The 20281-nt window shown below is 45.1% G+C and overlaps 1 protein-coding gene across 1 annotated transcript in view; it reads right to left on the bottom strand.

The window, feature by feature from the left end:
* Rat1 (5'-3' exoribonuclease 2 Rat1) overlaps positions 1 to 20281 on the bottom strand; it is a 91087-nt gene that overhangs the window by 67318 nt on the left and 3488 nt on the right. Inside the window, exons 4-22 of the mRNA XM_089556809.1 lie at positions 19181 to 19292; positions 17397 to 17570; positions 16309 to 16471; positions 16179 to 16229; positions 15676 to 15783; positions 15519 to 15568; positions 13622 to 13747; positions 11597 to 11676; positions 10028 to 10085; positions 8740 to 8797; positions 7450 to 7499; positions 7309 to 7356; positions 5770 to 5826; positions 3609 to 3758; positions 1898 to 1986; positions 1725 to 1809; positions 1581 to 1631; positions 884 to 991; positions 320 to 409 (exon numbers count right to left, since the gene is read on the bottom strand). Coding sequence (XP_089412935.1) covers positions 320 to 409; positions 884 to 991; positions 1581 to 1631; positions 1725 to 1809; positions 1898 to 1986; positions 3609 to 3758; positions 5770 to 5826; positions 7309 to 7356; positions 7450 to 7499; positions 8740 to 8797; positions 10028 to 10085; positions 11597 to 11676; positions 13622 to 13747; positions 15519 to 15568; positions 15676 to 15783; positions 16179 to 16229; positions 16309 to 16471; positions 17397 to 17570; positions 19181 to 19292 — 1708 coding nt within the window. The remainder of the gene's footprint in view (positions 1 to 319; positions 410 to 883; positions 992 to 1580; positions 1632 to 1724; positions 1810 to 1897; positions 1987 to 3608; positions 3759 to 5769; positions 5827 to 7308; positions 7357 to 7449; positions 7500 to 8739; positions 8798 to 10027; positions 10086 to 11596; positions 11677 to 13621; positions 13748 to 15518; positions 15569 to 15675; positions 15784 to 16178; positions 16230 to 16308; positions 16472 to 17396; positions 17571 to 19180; positions 19293 to 20281) is intronic.

The following is a 20281-nucleotide window of genomic DNA, read 5'->3' as shown; positions in this document are numbered from 1 at the left end:
CTCGTGTTATGTTCATTGCCGCGTTATATACATGTAAATACAGTAATACTAGTAAAAGCCCAGTCTTCAGTGAAAGTAGCCTCTCTATCATTACAATAAAGTAATCTCTTGAGACAGGCCAAGATCAATTTGTCCTCAATGTTCCTTCAAGATCTCGTCGTTCTTGATGGTGACCTATAAAGATGGGTGCAGCATTCGTTTATGACGAAATAATCAAAGATGAGCTTTTCCTTCCCAGTGATACCTGCGGCCTGCCACAAGAACACTCTTCAACCACTCAGGAAACACGCACAGAAGCTCAAACAAGGAAGCTACCCACCGGGTCATCCATGAGATCAGCCCACGGCGTGGGCAAGTGCTGCTTGCTGGCTGCAGGGAACACACTCATCAGCTGCTCCATGGGCTTGAACTGTTAGCGGAAAACAAACAAAGAAACGACAGAGAAAACGTTCTCCACCTGAAAAGTTCCAGCTCTCAAGATGCTAGTTTCTGCTGGGTTGTTTCTCCAAAAATTACAGAAGGCAGCTTTTTGGAGCAAATCAGCAAGTTACTTTTTGCCCGTTTTGCACAATGTTTTTTTCTCTCTGTTTTTCCATGTTATTTTGTATTCTCACTACATAATTAACTTGTCATTTGTTTCACTTCTTTGTGCATTGTGCTCCATTTCCTTTTTTAGTCAGCCCCCAGCTTACGTAACCTTAGCCGGCATCAATATCTGCACACTTTCTTGCCCCCAGCTTATGTAACCTTAAAAGCTGCAATAAACAAAATGAAAATAAAATGAAAAACATTCCAAATAAACTGTTCTAGTCTCACAGGGAAGCACTTTCGAACACTGTTGCATTAACTGGAGATGCTCCCGCAATGAATGCGAGGCTCTTACGGGTTGAGTTCCTCGTTCGAACTCAATCTTGAGGTCGCCGACGTTGATGAAATCCGATGCGAACGGCGCATAGTGGTAGGGGAAGAACCACTTCCAGGATGCACAGCCCTGCAGAGAAAGGCAAACCGGACATAAAGAAAGAAAAAAAAAAAGCCTCATGAAGCGGGCAGTAACTCATCCAACTGAAGAACCTGACTGACATCACACAGTGCAGTAACATCACATAGTTTACAGGTCGCTAGCATTTCACCTCCATCAAAATGCGACCGCCGCAGCCGGAATCGGACTCGCGTCTGCTGGGTCAGCAGCTGAACACCATAACCACTGAGCCACCGTGGCGCCTCCTTCAATTTGGGACTATGTAGTTAGACTGTAATTGTTTATAGTAGACTATTACATTATGCAGTCAGTCATCATTAACTCAATGCATTTCAGCCAGAACGGGATGGAAGCCAAGACGCATGGAGTTCTTCAGCCCTTTTTTTGAGAAGCGTTGGACTCCCCTGAGGCTAAAAAAAACTGAAAAGCCCTAAACTAGAAGAACGGTGGCTCTGAAGAGGAGCACATTACTTAAAGAGCTGTCAAGTAGGCATTAGTGCCAGTCCCAAAGTTCGCTAGAGTTTCCGGCACACAACAAAACTGCCACCCCACTTTCCGGGTTTTTCTCCCAAGACAGGTCCTGAAAAAATAAACTTACCTGGTAGTAGTAGCGAAGAACCCAGCAGAGTCCTTCAACGTAAGCAGCGGCCTGCGTTCACAACCAAAAGTCATCTCACCAGTCAAAACAGGGCTGAGACACATAAACCAAGCAGACCACAAAATAAGGCATAACCACACTCACCACGTCATGCCGAAACGCGATATTGTCGGGACTGATGTCAAATTTCGACACATAGTACCGCTCCCGCCAGCCGTCCTCCCAGAGACTGCGAAGAGGCAAGCCAGGGTCAGCGTGGTGGTTACAACACCTGCACTTCACGAAGAACCACAGCCCAAGAAGAGACACACGCTTACCGCACTTCATCATGTGGTTCTTCCTCTTCATCCGAGCTGTCCCCCTCGTGCTTTCGCTTCTCACCACGAACATCACTGTCGCTGTGAGCCTGCATAATCATTATCATCATCACCATCCATGCACTGCAGGCCACACTATAAGTGCATTATTGCACTATGTCGACGAGTGACAGGAAATGCACGATCAGCATTGAAGTAACAAGTCCTCTCAGAGTTTTAGGTTCGACCGCCACTACTAAATGTCCAAGAAATGCCACAATTACTGGCAAGAAAACTTTCACTGCGATGTCTCGCCAATTACAACCCTCACAATTTTAACTTCCGGTTTATTCAAACTGACACTTTGATGTCGCCAACATCAATCGCGTTAGGAACTCTGCCCGATCCTTAAATTCAAAATTCTTAATCCCTTCCAAGTTTGAATTACTATTGAGAGTTGACTGTGTATCGATAACAATCACTGGAAAAAGGACAAAAAGGGGAGGCGCAAACCCAGCCATGAGCCAACCTTTAGTTGTGTATGTTTTTCAAGCCACAAACACTTTACTCACAGCAAACGTTTTCATTACAACTCTTCATTATGAGCAAGAGTGGCCTTTTACATCAGTCCACAAGAGCACATCAGAGGGGAGTTTTTGAAGTGTATAATGCCGACAGCAGTGCTCGGACTAACTGCGTTCTTCCAGTTTTCTGTCAGTCTGTGCCATGGTGTATTGAGAGTACTATACATATAATGAACTCAGCGCTGGATGCAAAATGATGTACAGTAAAACCTCGTTAATTCGAACTCAGTTTATTCGAAATCCCGCGTAATTCGAAGGTTTTCGGCGGTCCCAACAGTTTCCATGCTAAATTTGCCGGATAATTTGAACAGCCAGCGCGCCCCTCTTCGGATAATACGTAGGTTTAAACCATGGCCTCCGTGATTCGCGAAAAGAAAAATGCGTTGCCAGTCTCTGAGGCCAGTATAGTTGAGTTGCCGGAGTGGCAGCCAGGCGGCACTGTAAATCAATTTTCGGTTTCCGGTGGTTTGTTGTGCCTCAGCGATCTGCACAGTCGACTATTAGTCTCGGAGGCTAGCTTTAGTTGACAAAGCACAAACCAGGTGCTGCTAGGCCACAATTTTTCTGGCTCCGTTTCCGTTGTTTGTCTAGCTCGTGGCAGGCGCTGCTCGTAGTGTTTTGATTGTTCGGTGCCGCAATCAAACGTGTTCTGTGTTCAGGCGCGTTTATACTCCGATGTAGCGCGCGCTCGCGCGGCACGGCTATGACCGCGGACGTGTCCGGCGGCTTCGGCGCACTCTGAACCCCCCCTCTCGTCCAGTAGCCACAAGTAGCAGTCGCGTCGGAGCGCCTGGCGTAGCGTCGCCAATCTGACGTATCCGACCACAACCGACTCTCGCCCGCGCGCCGAGAATGTCAGAGTATGTACGCACCTCTAACTACCGCGCCAAGCAGTCGTGCATCAATGACTACTTCAAGTGACCGTTTTTCAGGCAAAATAAAAATGCAGTGTTGATGCAGCCATGTTTCGTATGTTTATTTCTCATTTTTCGCCGATTTTTGATAATTCAAAAACCCAGTTAATTTGATGATTTTTCGCGGTCCGACGGACTTCGAATTAACGAGGTTCTACTGTATACAGTAGGTTTTCAGCACCATCAGAAGTGCCTGCAGCTGTGTTGGTCCCAGAGAATCGGAGTGTGACTCACGGGTCTGAGCATGGATTCCAGGCGGCCATTGGCATGGGCACCACCACCACCCCCGTCACTGAGGTTTCTGCGGTGCTCCATCCCTTCACGGCGCATGTCGTAGGCCTCCTGCTTCGCATTCTGCACTGGACCCACGCGCTGCCCGACAGCCTGCCAACAAAGAGAGAAATGTTTCATTAAGGCTTCATAATAAGGGAGTAATTACTCATTGACGTCCACCCGAGCGCAGCACTACGGCCACAAAGTGGCCGTAGTGCTGCGCTCGGGTGGACGTCAATGAGTAATTACTCCCTTATTACAAATCTACTCCATCTTGGGGGATTCCCCTAAATATTTGGTCAAACACTGTTCCCACTTCGAGTTATAGATCAATTAGCTCTCGCCCTACCATAAGCTTGCCGTCCCGGTTAGCTCAATTGGTAGAGCGACTGCTCCGGTGTAGCGGTGGTCCCGGGTTCGAACCCCGGACCAGGACGAATTTTTCTTTAACTACGAAGTTTCTGTGAAAGCTGTATAGCTTTCCTTTGTGGCCGTATGGCTGCGCTCGGGTGGATGTCAATGAGTAATTACTCCCTTATTACAAATCTACTCCACCTTGGGGGATTCCCCTAAATATTTGGTCAGGCTTCATAATGTCATAGCTATACTCATCATCAGCCTAACTACAACCACTGCAGCACAAAGACCTCTGCCAATGATCTAAAATCAGTCCTTTCTAGTTCCAGCTGGGGCCCCTTATCGCCACAAACCTCATACCATTCGCTCCTTCCTATGTCTGCCTTCACTTGGGGTCCTCTCCACTATCTTCAGCAACCACTGGTTATCTCGTCTTCACATTACGTGCCCTCCCCTTGCTTATTTCTTATCCTGACTTCACCCAGGATACCATCAACATGCAATGTTCTTAAACCTACTCTCCTCTCCTCCCATCTTCTAAAAGGAGGTTTCAGGTCGCAAGAAAATGGTCCCCCAAATTTTCAAAGAAATTTTTGTATCTGCCCACATGCCTCATATTCTACGCTGTCCATAACACATACAAGCCGAAAAATAAGAAATTTGAAAAATTTATATGTATTTTTTTTTATATAAAACGGTTATTTCAATTCAGAACTCAGAAGCACTGCGGCCGGGATCGAACCCGCGTCTTTCGGGTCAGCAGTTGAGCGCCGTAACCACTGAGCCACCGCGGGGGGGCAACACTGACTTTTGAACCGCCCTACAAAAACTGTAGGATACATCCCAGGCAAATTCATAATGTGTTTGTTATGTGTGGCAAAGCTTCAAATATTTGACATCGACTTTATAATCCCATTTCTCATCCCGCGAAGTGATTTTTTATGACGATGTGCAAAAATGATTTGTTTGTCGAGCAGAATTTCAATGTAGTCAATGGGGTCAAATCTGGAATCACTCCCGTTAACTTTCATAATTAGAACAAATCAAGTAGCTCATAGCAGGTAGCAATAAAGATACCCCATTTCTTTCAAATGGGGTACTGAGATGAGATGAGGGAAAGCAATCTGCTGTCTATTTTTTCTTATTTTGTTCTAATAATTTTGTAGACCACTCTATTTTCTTTTTGCAAAAAGTGAGAAGACAGTCATGTCAATGTGTGCAGTAAGGCATCTGCTCCTTTTATAAACGGCTACTGGGAACAAGAAGTAACTAAAAGCTTCTTTAGATATGAACGCACTTTTGTGAACACACGGACATTAAGAATGCACTCACAGTACCAGCAAAATCATTACTGCTATGAGGGCTCCAGGACGGCACTCATTTCACAACATGACAAGATCAAGAGATAAATTCGAGCCAGTCTTTGTTCCGATATCAGCATAGTTTGCTACACACATATGCCCACTAAATATGCAAAAAACTTAAATTCACTGCTGTTTTCCCGTGCATCCTACATTAGTAAAATGCAGCACAATTATGGTTGTGCGAATTACAAAGTGTATCACTAAATCTCAAGGAGTACACCTTGGATGCAAAAAAATGAACACTTCCACAGAGTTGCCATCCCTAAACTCTTGACGGTGGGTGTACACCTGATGTAGATGGAACTTAAGAGTCATTGTAGCAAGAACACCTTTCAAGTATCAAGCACCTCACCTGCCCAATTTTCAGCATGTCAACAAACTGTAAAAACTGCAGTGCTTACGACTGGGGCAAACTGTCCACCAGGTGTCCATGCGGGCCTCGCCTCCGATTCAGCTTCCTGAAAGAAAAAAGAAAAATGCCACAAATGAACCCAGCAGTGTGTACAGTGTTATCTTCTCAGTCACTAGAACTAATGATGAACACTGTGCCTATCACACACACACACACACAAAAAAAAATAAAAAGGCTACACATTCTCCTGCGGAAACAAGACTGGTCACAATTAGCTTGAAATACGCTTGAAACAATTCTAACACGAGGAAATATCCTAGCACTTTTAATGCTGGCAAAATTACCGTAGTTACACTGCAGCATCAAGTGCTAACTTGACCTATAAAAATACACAGATGGCAAAGAGCCACAGTTCCCCATGCTAAGCTTCACACAGCTTTCTTTTTGTGGCCGCAAGGCCTGCATTCATCATCACCAGCCTGACTCCACCCACTGCAGGGCAAAGGCCTCTCCCATGTCTCTCCAATTAACCCTGTCGTTTGTCAACTGCGGCCAGCATATCCCCACAAATTTCTGAATCACATCCCCCCATCTAACTTTCTGTCGCCCCCTGCTACGCATGCCTTCTCTTGGAATTCGCTCCATTACCCTTAAAGGTGCACTGAAGAGGATTCTGAACTTCTTTTTGCCACGAGAACTCAATCTACACGTTCCTAGCATTCTTAGAAGCTGTGACTTATTGCCCTATGTGGCCGATTTAAATCGAATTAACGTCCGGCTCCCGCCTTTACTTTTTGAATTCTCCCCGTACGGTGGGCGGAGTCAACCAACGCGTGAAGTGCCTTTCAGCCAGCTCCATGGAGGCTTTGCTTTCGCTTTATTTTGTTTTTTAGGTTTGCATGAATAAATAGTTTCATTCGCATATAATATAGCCGCAAAATAAGCCCTATTTGCTACTACGTATTACTCCGCCGATGGCAGAGCGGCAAGCTGCCACGGGACTGGCTGAAAGGCAGTCCACGCGTTAGTGGACTCCGCCTACCGTACGGGGGAGAATTTTTAAAAAAAGGCGGGAGCCGGACGTTAATTCGATTTAATTAGGGAAATCGGCTACATAGGGCAATAAATCGAGGTTTCTAAGAAAGCTCGGAACGTGTAGATCGAGTTCCCGCGGCAAAAAGACAAGTTCAGATTCCTCTTCAGTGCACCTTTAAGGACCAGCGGTTGTCTTGCCTTCTCATTACATGCCCTGTCCAAGCCCATTTCTTCCTCTTGATTTTGACTAGGATGTCATTAACACGCATTTGTCCCCTCACCCACTGTGCCCGCTTCCAGTCTCTTTAACGTTACACCTATCATTTTTCTTTCCATAGCTCGCTGCGTTGTCCTTAACTTAAGCTGAACCCTCTTTGTTAGCCTGTAATCATGCTTACACATTTTCAGTAATGCAAAGCAAGCCACCCTAGTGCAGCAAAAGCCAAGCATGCAAGGAAAGGGCTGCGACACTTAGGCCTATGGCCTTCCAACCCTACACCACCACCTCCCGAGAAGAAGCAAGCCAACGCCTCTGAAGCAGTGCGACACCAACCATTTTCATCCTCCTCTTCTTTTCCTTCATCCTCCGCTTGAAGTTGAGCTGCATGTTGAAACAACGCAACGGTCAGACAGGCCGACTCTGGAGCTCATTACAACCAACATGAGAGTATCCAGAGAGCAAAAAGACGCTTGCCTCATTCTGCTGGCGACGCTTGAAGATTTCATCTTCAGCTTCCCCAAGCTCTGCACAGAGATATTTAACAAGCATTCGTTAGGCAGCGCGAAAATTGAGAGGCAGTTAAAAGATCCTCTAGGCTAGCTGGCCAGCTTTTAAGCAGACTTACAGTTTCTCACATCAGGAACTTCAGCGTGGGACGTAATTAACACAGTAAAGGGACTTTTAAGCTCGAACAACACATTACTGCATCAGTAACAGTAAGATCACAAGCAAGACATAGTAGATGCCCTCAAGATTTCACTTCCACATGGCAACAAAAGTACACACCGATCAACAAACAACTGGAAGACAAACTACTGAATGGATGAACCTGTGCCCATGAAACCAGAAAGAAACCTGACTGCACCTAAAGGGACGAGCACAGTCAGCAACCACCTAACTTCAGTTGGTTGGTTGAATGGTTGATTGGGGTTTAACGTCCCAAAGCGACTGAGGCTATGAGAGACGCCGTAGTGAAGGGCTCCGGAAATTTCAACCACCTGGGGTTCTTTAACGTGCACTGACATCGCACAGCACACGGGCCTCTAGAATTTCTCCTCCAAAGAAATTCAGCCGCCGCGGCCCGGGATCGAACCCGCGTCTTTTGGGTCAGCAGCCGAGCGCTGTAACCACTGAGCCACCGCGGCGGTTCAGTGGTCCAACTCGGAGCTGGACTGTAGTATCTAGGTGTCACCTCACATTCCAGCTGACTATGCAGCTACCAAAGCACTTGTGCAAACTCTTCCTAGCACTGCTGTGAACAAACACTGATGTGCGCCATGTATGGCAAAGTGATGACATCACTCCTACCTGTAAAGAGAAGCCTGACATGGAACGAACACAGCACACAAAGCAGTATGCCGGTTATGATGAAATCACAAGAGGGGTAAATAAACTTAATGCAAGAAAAAATATAAAAAGCAGAACTCTGTACTATTCTTTTTTTTTCTTTTTTATTATCATTTCTTCAGCACAGTACATAACATCACTGTCTGGATCCTTAGCCAAAGGCTAGTTATGGATCCATACTACTGGCTGCCTCTGTGAAGTTTGTCTTGTTGTGCTGTGCTGTGCAGATGCACAATATGCACGAGTGCATGTAAATTATGCTTAGTTACATACGTTTAGCTGCGAGTACACAACAGCTAGAATTTGGGGAACAGAGTTGCGTGTCTGCACCATGTTTTTCTTATCAGCTATCTTTGTGTATGATTAGGAAGCATTTGTTCTGCCTAGGGGACAAGATATCAACACCATCAGGCTTACCTGACATAATCAGCTGGACCCGGTTCAAAGCGACGAAGCCGTTCTCTGTCAGGTAGCCCTGGAAAAATCCACAGTCTGAATGCCGGCACAAGACATTTACGGCCAAAGTTTGTCCAAACGAGCTTAACTATTTATTCAGCTTTCAATAGTCAGTGATGCACAAAACCACATCTCTGTTGCAAAACCTTAGAATAGCAAGATTGTTGCTTTGTGATGCCTTAATTCGTATCGCTATGACAAAGCCTCAGAGCAACACACTAATTATGTGCACAACTGGAAGATTGATTCAAAGCGGCAGCTAAGAAACACGAGGCTTCAAGCAAAGTTGATAATGTGGCACTACAGCCCCCGCAATTTTATGACCAAGCCCTGTAACCATTTATGCAGTAAAGAAACTTATTTACTATATCACTTATTTACTATAACTTATAGTAAACTAAAAGTATTATAACTTATAGTAAACTTATTTACTATATCTTATTTATTATATCAAGAAACTTATTTACAATGCGCTTTTTAACTCTCAGATTTACTACTGCTGCTTAGTATGGGCAAATACCTCTATAACAAACATTAACAAGCTTCTACTACTACAAAAGAAAGCTGTCCGTGCTATAGAGAATACACCTAGGTTTGAGCACACACTACCTCTTTTTCGAAAGCACAGGATCATAACAGCGGAAAATATTTACGTACACAAACTGCTGTGTGCCTATAAAAAAGCAGCACAAGGTATGTGAAAAATTGTTTTAAATTTAGCAAACCTCAAAACAGTGACAAAAACCTACTCTTTCAGGTACCAACCACCATGGTTTGTTCCTTTTTCACGGACTGGCTTTGGGGTTGAAAGGATAAAGTGTTCATTACCTTCTCTTCTGAACGATATTGACTTTAAGCACATAGATATTATGACAATGACGCATAAACACATAGCGAACCTGTTTGTGTAACGGTTATACTGCCTTCAGTTTTTTGTTTGTTTGTTTTTTTTTTGCAATGCAATGTTTCTTGCTCGCCTTATGTTGAAAAATTCCTTTTTGCAAGTTCTAACGCATGTTCTTGCTTTCGCCATGCCACTGCTGCTGATGTCAAGGTGGCTGAGGCTTTGGCAAGCTGCGGAGACAGCAGCTTTTACTTCAGCCACCTCTTTTCGCTCACTTGTATCGAGTGGTGAAAATAAACGTGGTTATTATTATTATTATTATAAATGAATCAATCTACAGGACAGAAAGAAATCAGCGCAAATTAATAAAACACAAATTAAAGCAAATCAAAGCTATGTCCGTACCCCAGTTCTGTACACAGCCTTCTTGTACAAGTTGACCAGTCTGTCAATCGCACCTTCCCTGCAATAGAAGGACAAATATTGTATTGTTCTGTTTCAAAATCACATGCAACAAAAAGCACCGCAAATGACATCCACAAAAGCATATGAATCCAGTTCTGCAATATGCGACAGACTACAAAAAAAGAAACGTTGTTCACTTGAGATGAATACTTCAAAATTTCGAATGACAAACAACCGGATCTAATCGAATATCGAATACTTTACTATTCGACCCAATATACAAAGTTATTCAATACTTGCACATGCCTAATAATTTCTCTACATTCCAATTCGATTTGTTTCGAAAATTTCATTACTCGCACACCCCCACTTAATATGGTTGGATTGGGGTTTAACGTCCCAAAGCGACTAAGGCTATGAGGGACGCCGTAGTGGAGGGCTCCGGAAATCTCGACCACCTAGGGTTCTTTAACGTGCACTGACATCGCACAGTACACGGGCCTCTAGAATTTCGCCTCCATCGACATTCAGCCACCGCGGCTGGGATCAAACCCGCGTCTTTGGGGTCAGCAGCCGAGCGCCTTAACCACTGAGCCACTGTGGCAAATATGGAACAATTTGGGGCACAGAGCAGAAGCTATGCAAATTGCTTCACCAAAAAGCATGAATTCTCTGTCTTTTTTCAACTTTTATCGCTTTTATTCTTTTGAGAACCCCCCCCCCCCCCCAGTTGGCCACTTCAAGGGAACCAAACACCTTTTCACTTAATCCCCTTAAAGGGGCTGCGAAACACTGCTTGGTGGGGATACCGGCTATCCTTCAGGTGGGTTCTTTATGTCCCACAGATGTTGACTTAAAAAGAATTACAGGAATTGATGCACAGGAACGGGAGTTATTCAGTGGAGAAATTTCAAAATACAAGCAAACAAAACACTGCCCTCAACTCGATTTTGGCGGGGCTACCCACTCCTATTTCGCTCTCCCAGTGACGGCACCTGGCGCAACCAATCAAAACAGCCCGCCAGAGCACGTCGCGGAAGTTTGCACTCCATGGCTGCCTGCTCCCTGTAACTCGTTCTTGCTGAGACGGGCAGCGTCGTTTCCATGCCAGAGCGCCCCTGGTGGTGTATATTTATTTTACTTGCTTTGCAGGGCTTTTATCTAAGACAAACAAGTTGTTTTTGTTGATCTAATATAAAACGCAGACAGGTGCAAAATGTGTCTATTTATTCACACAATTTTGTGCAGTATATTTACTGTTTGTCCGATAATCAAGCTCGCGCCAGGTGATGTCATATCCGCTGCTAAAAACCCGCCACTGTGTGGCGACACCATCAGAGCCATGAAGTTCTTTTTGGGAGTACATTAAAATATTAAAAAAAAAGGAATGTATGCGGTATTACCGACGCTAATAGCACCATTATAACTCACTGTATGCAATCAACAGGCAAAACAGTTAACTAAGATTGTGTTTCTGGGCCCCTTTAAGTCTCAATAACCAGAGTTCCCCTCAAGCTAGATGGTATGGATTATAAACCGCAAAAGGCACACGAAAAGGCAGAAACTGACCTGATTTCCAGGGACGGCAGGTGAGGGAGAAAGTCATTCCCCACAAAGAAGCACATAAACACCCAGTCGTCGATGGCCCTCTGCAAAACATGGTTTGGGGAAATGTGCACACAATGCATTATGGCTACACGATGGTTGCACTTAAAATGAAAGACACCGAAATATTTGCAGGGCACAAAGCTGTTTCTTGGTGCACTGTAACATGCAGGTTGACTAAACACTCCCAAACAGAACAGGAGGAATATTTACAAGCCCAGGAATACTGTTCCAAACCTATGAAAAAATTGTTTCCACATAAAAAATACAAATTTTTAGCTTTTTACATACTCCAGAAAAGAATAAACCAATGTCGCTCACTCTCACTCAGCTTTCAAATTCGTTCACTCGGCTCATTCTGAAGAAAGAAAACAACTAGAGGTGCGCGAATATTCGAAATTTGATTTTTGAGCAATTGATATTCGACAATTTCCGAATATTCGAAAATCCCAGACTCGTCAGCGATCGCAGACCGCGACGACTTTTAAATTCGACCGTGGCAAAACTGCAGTATCTGGGGCAAACTATCCGATGATCGAGTTAAAAGTTCCCGGAAAACAACACAAAGGTTCTGTTCCCTTCTTTCTTTCTGGTTCATTGCTTGGACCATAAGGCTTTACCATATGTTCGCATTTTGGGCAGCTTTTTTTTTTTGGAAGAGTGTCGCAGTTCCAGTCCCTTGAACTCTGAAGAAATGAGGTTCTACTAGCCATCATGTTATTTTTTTGTTGCCATCATCATTATCATCAGCCTGACTACGCCCACTGCAGGGCAAAGGTCTCTCTCCAATTAACCCTGTCCTTTGCCAGCTGCGGCCACCGTATTCCCGCAAATTTCTTAATCTCATCCACCCACCTAACTTTCTGCTGCCCCATTCTGCGCTTGCCTTCTCTTCGAATCCATTCAGTTACCCTTAAGGACCAGCGGTTATCTTCTCTTCATATTTCATGCCCTGAACAAACTCATTTCTTACTCTAGATTTCGACTACGATGTCATTAACCGGCATTTGTCCCCTCACCCACTCCGCCCGCTTCAGATCTCTTAACGTTACACCTATCATTTTTCTTTGCATAGCTCAGCTCAGTTGCCAGTCTCGTCATTTTTTTTTTTATTTCAGTTTGCATAATCACATTACAGGTTGGATACTGCTATGCTGTCTAACCAAGAAGCATACATTCATGTGTCCGTCATGTTTTTTATATACAATGCTGAGGCAGTCTAGTTTTGTTTATTTCAGTTGCAAAGGCCATACATCATTTTGGAAAAAAAAAAATAAGGGAAACAACATTTGCTTGTTTATCATTCTCTGAAACATATTTTTTTTTTTTTTTGTACTGAACAGAGATTCGATAATCGAAGCCACTTTATTCTTCATATTCGTATTCGATTCGTATTAAAAAATTTCAATATTCACACACCCATGAATATAAGTTGGTTTTGGTTTATGGGGTTTAACGTCCCAAAGCGACTCAGGCTACGAGAGACGCCCTAGTGGAGGGCTCCGGAAATTTCGACCACCTGAGGTTCTTTAACGTGCACTGACATCGCACAGCACATGGGCCTCCATCGAAATTCGACCACCATGGCAGGGGATCGAACCCGCGTCTTTCGGGCCAGCAGCCGAGCCCCATAACCACTCAGCCGCCGCGGCGGCTTTGAAAATAACACATCCCCATTTTATTACCAACAGGATATGAAATGCCTGATATTCTGGGCAGGTTTAGCTTATCACTATATGGCACAACAGAAGGAGGCATGGACACATCATGTCTGACCTCGTCGGTAGGCTTCCATCACATCTGCCGTCCTTTTCCTTGATGGCTGCTTTCAATTCTACAAATGGCTGCTTCAAAGCTACCAGTCATGAAATTTTCAGTGCTAGTACTACAATGGGTCCACGAACTGAGACTAGGAGGCTCTCCACTACTCAAAGGTGAGAGAACGGCATCTCATGCTAGAAAACAAACATATACGAAAAGTGACATTACCTCAATGTTGAAATCAAAGGGAAGGTTGTCCATGCGAAGCTCACGCTCGAGGTACTCGTGCAAAATGTTCAGGCGAAGAAAAATGAACTCTGTTTCAGCTCCTATGGGCTTCTCAAGCTCGTCAAACTAGAAAGAAGAAAGAGCGACACAACTGTTCAATGTCTTCCCCGAATTCAAATACTAGATGCATGAGAATGAATAAGGAAAGGTGATGAAAAAGGTCTTTGGCTGAGAATTTTTGTTCAATGCAAACAAAACAGGTTGCAGGAAATCAGTATCTTGACATGCAGGTTTGGTTTGGTTTATGGGGTTTAACGTCCCAAAGCGACTGAGGCTATGAGAGACGCCGTAGTGGAGTACTCCGGAAATTTCGACCACCTGGGGTTCTTTAACGTGCACTGACATCGCACAGTACACGGGCCTCTAGAATTTCTCCTCCAAAGAAATTCTAGCCGCCGCGGCCGGGATCGAACCCGTGTCTTTTGGGTCAGCAGCCGAGCACCATAACCACTGAGCCACCGCGGCGGCAAAAAGATTTCAGACATAAAGTCCATTACTACAGATACACAGGGTGACGTTTTAATTGGTTACAGATTTCTATTTTAAAAACTACGAGAGAGACATCAGTGCAGTTTGTTAGGGTGTACCGTACAGCAAGGCTGACATTGTGTACATGATAGAGCTCAACAAGTTGATAATTAACTTAAATCAACTACTCAGTTTTTTTTAGGGCACAAGAAAATTGAGGACCGTAAACATTGAAAGCCAGCACAGTTCTTAAATTCTGTAAATCAGTTCACACTCAATGTCAAAAACACACATTTAAAAGCTCGTTGAATAGGCTTTCATGCATTGCATATATTTATAAAATGGTGCATGGCATCATCCGCGGAATCAAGGTAACCTGCCGTATGTCATAAGACACACAAACGGCGTCCATATCAGATGAATAAAAACTGAACTTAAAGGGACACTGAGGAGAAATTGAAGTTGGCTTGTATAGACAGAATACGAGCTCCTGATTACAAAAACGCCACTCATACTGACAACAAAGCTCTTGTAACATAGAAAAGAGCAAGAACCAAAATACAGGTATCGCCGCCACAGGCCAAACTCGCAAGTACAAGCGTGATGGCGTCATAGGACAAAGCAGTGTTGCTAGAACCAATGGTTCTAGCAACTCTAGGACCCGAGAAGCCACAAATCTCTGAGGCGCAGCCAATGCATGCGCAAATGTCCTTGACGTCGCCAGATGGCGCCACGTGCCCGGCAGCTACGCGCGCTCCTGAAGCATCGGGACCAATCAGCGCCTGTTTTCCGGCGGTAGGCGGGCTCCCGGTATTCCGCTAGCGGTAACAAGGTACACGGTGTGCTAAAGGTGTCTATTTGCGAGAACTTCGTTGACGACTTCGTGAACGAGATCCATCGTAACGCTGGCAAAACGCCAGTGCAAGCGTAATCGAAGCGACTGTAGCGACGGCCGGAATAGCCGATAGATGCCTTCAACGTGCGGCCAGCGGTAGCTTTCTTTTCGGCTGCTGCTAGGCCGCACTGCTGGCCGCCAGAAATCACGGAGTCTGCGGTACGTCATGCGCACGTCATGTTTCACGTCACTTAGTCCTGTGTCGTCATAGGAGAATCCCAAGTTTGAATCAGAGCGGCGGGAAAAACTTTTTCAACTTCGAATCCAAATTTCTTAGAAATAAATGCATCTTTCGCTGCCGGCCAAGTGGCAACAAAGCCATGACATGCCGAACTATCGGATTTTACTATAAAAAAAATATTAATAGTGCTCTCCTCAGTGTCCCTTTAAATAAAGCCGGAAACCCTGTGCACAAATACCCATTTATTTACCTCATAATTAACCTCTGTTAGCAACCACCACAGTAATACCAACCTCTCCTGCTTTTTCCTTGGCCAGACCCTGGCAGTCCTTCATTTCGTGTCCTTAAAAGACAGAAACAAACGATAAGAGACCTTGAGAGGACTATTCCGCAAAGATAAGCAGACACTGACCCCCAAATTTCAGGTGAGAAAGTTTTGGGTTGGCTTACCAAGTTGTCCACAGAGTTCACAAGGCCTGGGCTGATTGGGTTTGAACTCTTCTCGGATGATGGTGAAGTTTGGTTCATGGGTGGCTAGCCCCAACATGATTAGGTCAGCTAAGAATGCAAAAGAAAAAAATAGAATGAAGCTCACAAGGTTAGTACTGTGCTCAGGTTCTGGGTTTCGATATCAACAATTTTTTTTTGCAAAATTTATTTAGCAATGCAGCCATCTTTTAACGCAGAGAAAAAACGTTGGTAGTGCTTGCGAGGAATAACTGGTCTGTCTAGTGTAACATCTTGCTTATTTTGCTATTTCCCTTTAACATCCCTTTACAGTGAACACATTTTTCAGTAAAAATAGGCAAGCTTCCATGGGCACTGAAATGGCGCGACATGCGGCCTCATGTGCAAATGGGCGTCCAAGCCATCTAACACGTGACCTTATGTGAAAATGAGCAAATGGGTGTCCAAGCGGGTGACACGCGAGTTTATGCATAAGACAAACTTACCGTCAGCTCCGCAGAGGCAATGATGGGTGTTGGGATCATGCTTTGGATTGGCTGCAAAAGAAGAAAGGATTGTCAAAGCCACCCAAGCACACATATCATTCACTGCACTGCTAGTGTACAACACATGTACCTCTTTGCCTTCGAATGAAGTCCATGATCTTGTGCTCCCCCTCGCCAGGTACGTTGGCATCCGAGAGAATCACTTCAATGTTCTTCCAGCCAGGGTCGTTGTTCAGCCGGTCATGAATGTAGTAATGGAGGCACTTGGCCAAGCGGTCCATAAACGGTGTGCCCTGTTGCAATGGTCAAAGTAAAAAGAGGAAAGGTTAAGTTTTAAGTTGGAGACGGGCTCAATCACCTTGCTGATGAAGGCGAGTGCAATCGCAAAATGCTGACCATTCACCACTAAGTAAAAAAACGGGACTCAGGCTATGAGGGATGCCAGAGTGAAGGTCTCCGGAAATTTCGACCACCTGGGGTTCTTTAACATGCACTGACATCGCACAGTACATGGGCCCCTAGAATTTCGCCGCCATCAAAATTCAAGAGTTCAGCCTCCCACAAGGCTCATCCAGGGTATAAAACTTCATGGCAATGGGAACAACATGGCTGCATCAAAAGTGCGTGCGGACACAATGACAACTATAGGGATGCCCAAGTCGCCTTAATAATGAAACACAATAGCATTTGATTTCACATGTGCCGCAGCTTTTGTTGAAACTTCCGTGTTTGTTTACGTCAGTTTCCCTGGAACTGTCGGTCCATCATCCACTACGTTCAGACTGCTAGCTGCAGTACTAGGCATCCGCCGTGCTCCAATAGTGCCGAAATTTGCATACATCACATATATCGCAACTCCCAGGTGGTGTCACGTCACGAGGTCACATGACCTCGCTTGATCAATCAGTGATTTAATTGCCACCCGTCATGGTGGGCAGGTTGCAATAGCGTCCCAAGGTCACGTGACCTCGCTCGACCAATCGGAGTGGACCATCAGGGCAGGTGGTTATGATGTCACAAGGTCACGTGACCCCTCTCAACCAATCAGCAAATTTTTTTGACACTGGACATGGGCAGTATTTTGGTGTGACTACAATTCTAAAGCTATCGCACTAAAAATGAATGTTTTTACTCAAATAACACGTCACAAGGTGGCACTGGCTGTGAGGAACACTAAGCTCGTGCGCACAGTGGGCTACAGCCGCAGTGACTGCTCACCGGTGTGATGCAGTTGCTGTCGAAGTGTTCACTCTTGTCCTTTTCAGGTGGCAGCGGCACACCGCGATCCCGTAGATCCGCGCGAATGCGGCTCATCTCTTCCACCTTCTCCGCCGACTCCTTGGAGGCGCGGAAACGCCGAGAGCGTTGCTGGTTCATCTTGGCTCGAGGAGCCTGCGCAGTGGGACCCCAAATGAGACGAGGCAGTGCAGCTACCCAGTAAGCACTGGAACTCTCCTGCACATCCGATGGATGTCCACAGGATGTCCAAGGTTGTTTCACTGCCCGTTGGGCAGCAGGACAAGCTGCACTGTGACAGGACAGGAGCACTGTGATGTGACAAGGGCCTATACTTAGCTGTCTGGACAGATGCGACTCGTAAGTGAAGTCATCCCAACTGTCTGAGCCAATGGGGTTATTTTATATTTTGTGACGTGCGAAAGACCCCGTCATGGACGGCTTGCACACAGGGCAAAGTGCAATTTGTCCTGCATGCAAGCGCACTTTTAACTGAAGTCCGTGCCTTCTGTGCTTCCAAAAATACGGAGGAACACGAAGTTGGTCAGCTTTCTAACAGGGTTGCACCACTACACCCACTATATAAGCGCAAAGAAAATAAGTACAGCAAAAAGGATAAAAGATAACTGACAATGACTGCGGATTTTAATTGCCCGTCCCTCTGAAACTGAAAACTTTTGCCACTGTGGACAAATCCTGCTCACCGTGGAGAACAGTGCTGCATGACCAGTGATGAGCACGGCTCCTCCTAAATTATGATGCACCAGTGTACAGTCAAATCTCGTTATAGCGAGCATGTAAAAAATTGCAAAATTGTTCGACAAAGCCAAAATTTCTAATACACAATTTAACCATAACTAAAGCAGGAGAAGTGAAATTTAGGCAGTGAAAGCATGGCAACTAGGAGATACCTTTTTCCGAAGTTTTAGTGACATATTTAAGCCGCTAGTCACTTTAAAAAGATGCCTAGTTGCTTCAAAAAGATGGCAAAATATGTTATCTGTATCCATACTGATGAACTAACCTCTAGTGGTACAGCCCAACAAAAAGATGCTCCGCAATATGCTGGTCTTTATCAATGCAGTATTCAAGGTATTCCACATGACAGAGCTGTACTATGCTTAGGTTTTCAAAACAAACCACGAAAGAAACTGCAATCTGAAACAATTAGTACTTTCAGGCTTACCACATTATGCATGTGGCTACTAGCAGCCGTAACTAAAGCTAGGTGTGGCCCGTGTGTTGTACAGTTTCAGTTAGCATTAATTTGTCATCACATTGCTACCCCGACTTTCCCAGGTATGGACTGATAAACTAAATAAACTGAACAGCCTCACATTCATTTTGAGCTAGCTGTGCAGCCTGACACCTCCATGTCGGCCGCAAAAACAGGACTGACGTTTGGGTTATTGACGGCAACCCCCCCCCCCCCCCCCCCCCTACGACACATTTAAGGAAGGATTGTCACAACACAGTGGGGACAGAACACAGGCTTGGCATGTGTAGTTCAATATAAGCACACATGCTGCAGTCGTAGGAAACACAGCAACAAACAAAAATAAGGCAGCACTTTTCGCCAAACTGAGATACCGTGCCGAATTCTCCAAGATCGTCACCTAAAAACCCTATGATCATTACTTCGCCATATATGTTTGCCATGGTCTGAGAGAGCCAAAGTGGCTTTCAGTGCCAAAGGTAGCAAGCGGTGTCCTTTCAACAAGATTAATGGGCGCTAATCAATTTAGTAACTAAACATAATGTCTTACCACTCCATCAATAGCCATGTAGAGCAGGCGCCTGGGACGAACCACGCTGAAGATGCGGTCTATGTACTCGAAGATGGCGACCATCATTTCATCTTCATTCTTGGGAGCCGGTCTGTACAAGAGTGTGAAGAATTAACTCTCCTAAGCACACACACTATAAACAGACACAGTACCACAGTAACACGACACAGTGCCAAGAGTAACAATAAATAAGAACCGAATGTGACCGAGAGGTTTCGTATTGTGAGACTAGGTCCTTGCAACACATGACTTTCCAGAAGCAAGAGCTCTGTGACTGAAGAACCAGCACCTCCCCTAAAGCACTAATTTAGCTAAGCAAGCCTCAAGATGATTGGATCATTCAACGCTTGCACTTCATTCAGCTTAAGAAGCCTCTAAAGGGGCTCTGAAAGGGGCTCTAATAAAGTTGTGGTACACCTAGGATGTTAAAAGTACGCCGCTCCACGAACATTGTCCAGCAAGAATTTTTGTAATGTGCTTCATAGAAGCTGAGCTATCTGTAGTGCAAATTTGATTTTCAGTATCGTCGTGCCTTTTCCCTCTCCTCTCAGCTCTTTTTGCACGCTGGAAAGTTGGCAACTCCGGGGGCGGAGCTTCCTGACCTGCTGGAGCTACGCCGCATATTGACCATGGCCATGGTAGCTGCCTGTCGTCTGAAAGAATCTAACCAATAGCCACCTCTAAACTTGTATACGCAGGTACAAGCGATGGAGGAAGGTGCAAGCAAGAAAAAGTCACCGGCAAAGGCTCGCCAACTTTTGCGCGTGATTGTGAGTTCTCTGCTACGTATAGAAGTGTATTATTTGGCTCAGGTTTTCATGACAACACAATGCAGTGATTCAGCGAGTTGATGTGCTCTCCATGGAAGGTGTGCTTCAGAGCCCCTTTAGTGCAATGTATGGCTTTGTGATAAACCATAACCAGTACATAGGCTTGCTGCGCACCGGTACTGAGTGTAGGTATCACAGCTGCACAGGCAGGCAGAGGAGATCCAGGATCTCATGCTGAGCTGCAATTTATACTCTTTTCTAACAATGTCAAGAATCACTTCAAAGTGCAACCGACCACCCACATTTTTTT

Source organism: Amblyomma mixtum, chromosome 8 (genome assembly GCF_055824585.1).
Source record: "Amblyomma mixtum isolate Tamu chromosome 8, ASM5582458v1, whole genome shotgun sequence".
NCBI lineage: Eukaryota > Metazoa > Arthropoda > Arachnida > Ixodida > Ixodidae > Amblyomma > Amblyomma mixtum.
The sequence above is the reverse complement of the archived record's forward strand: the minus strand, read 5'-3'. Positions and strand labels throughout refer to the sequence as shown.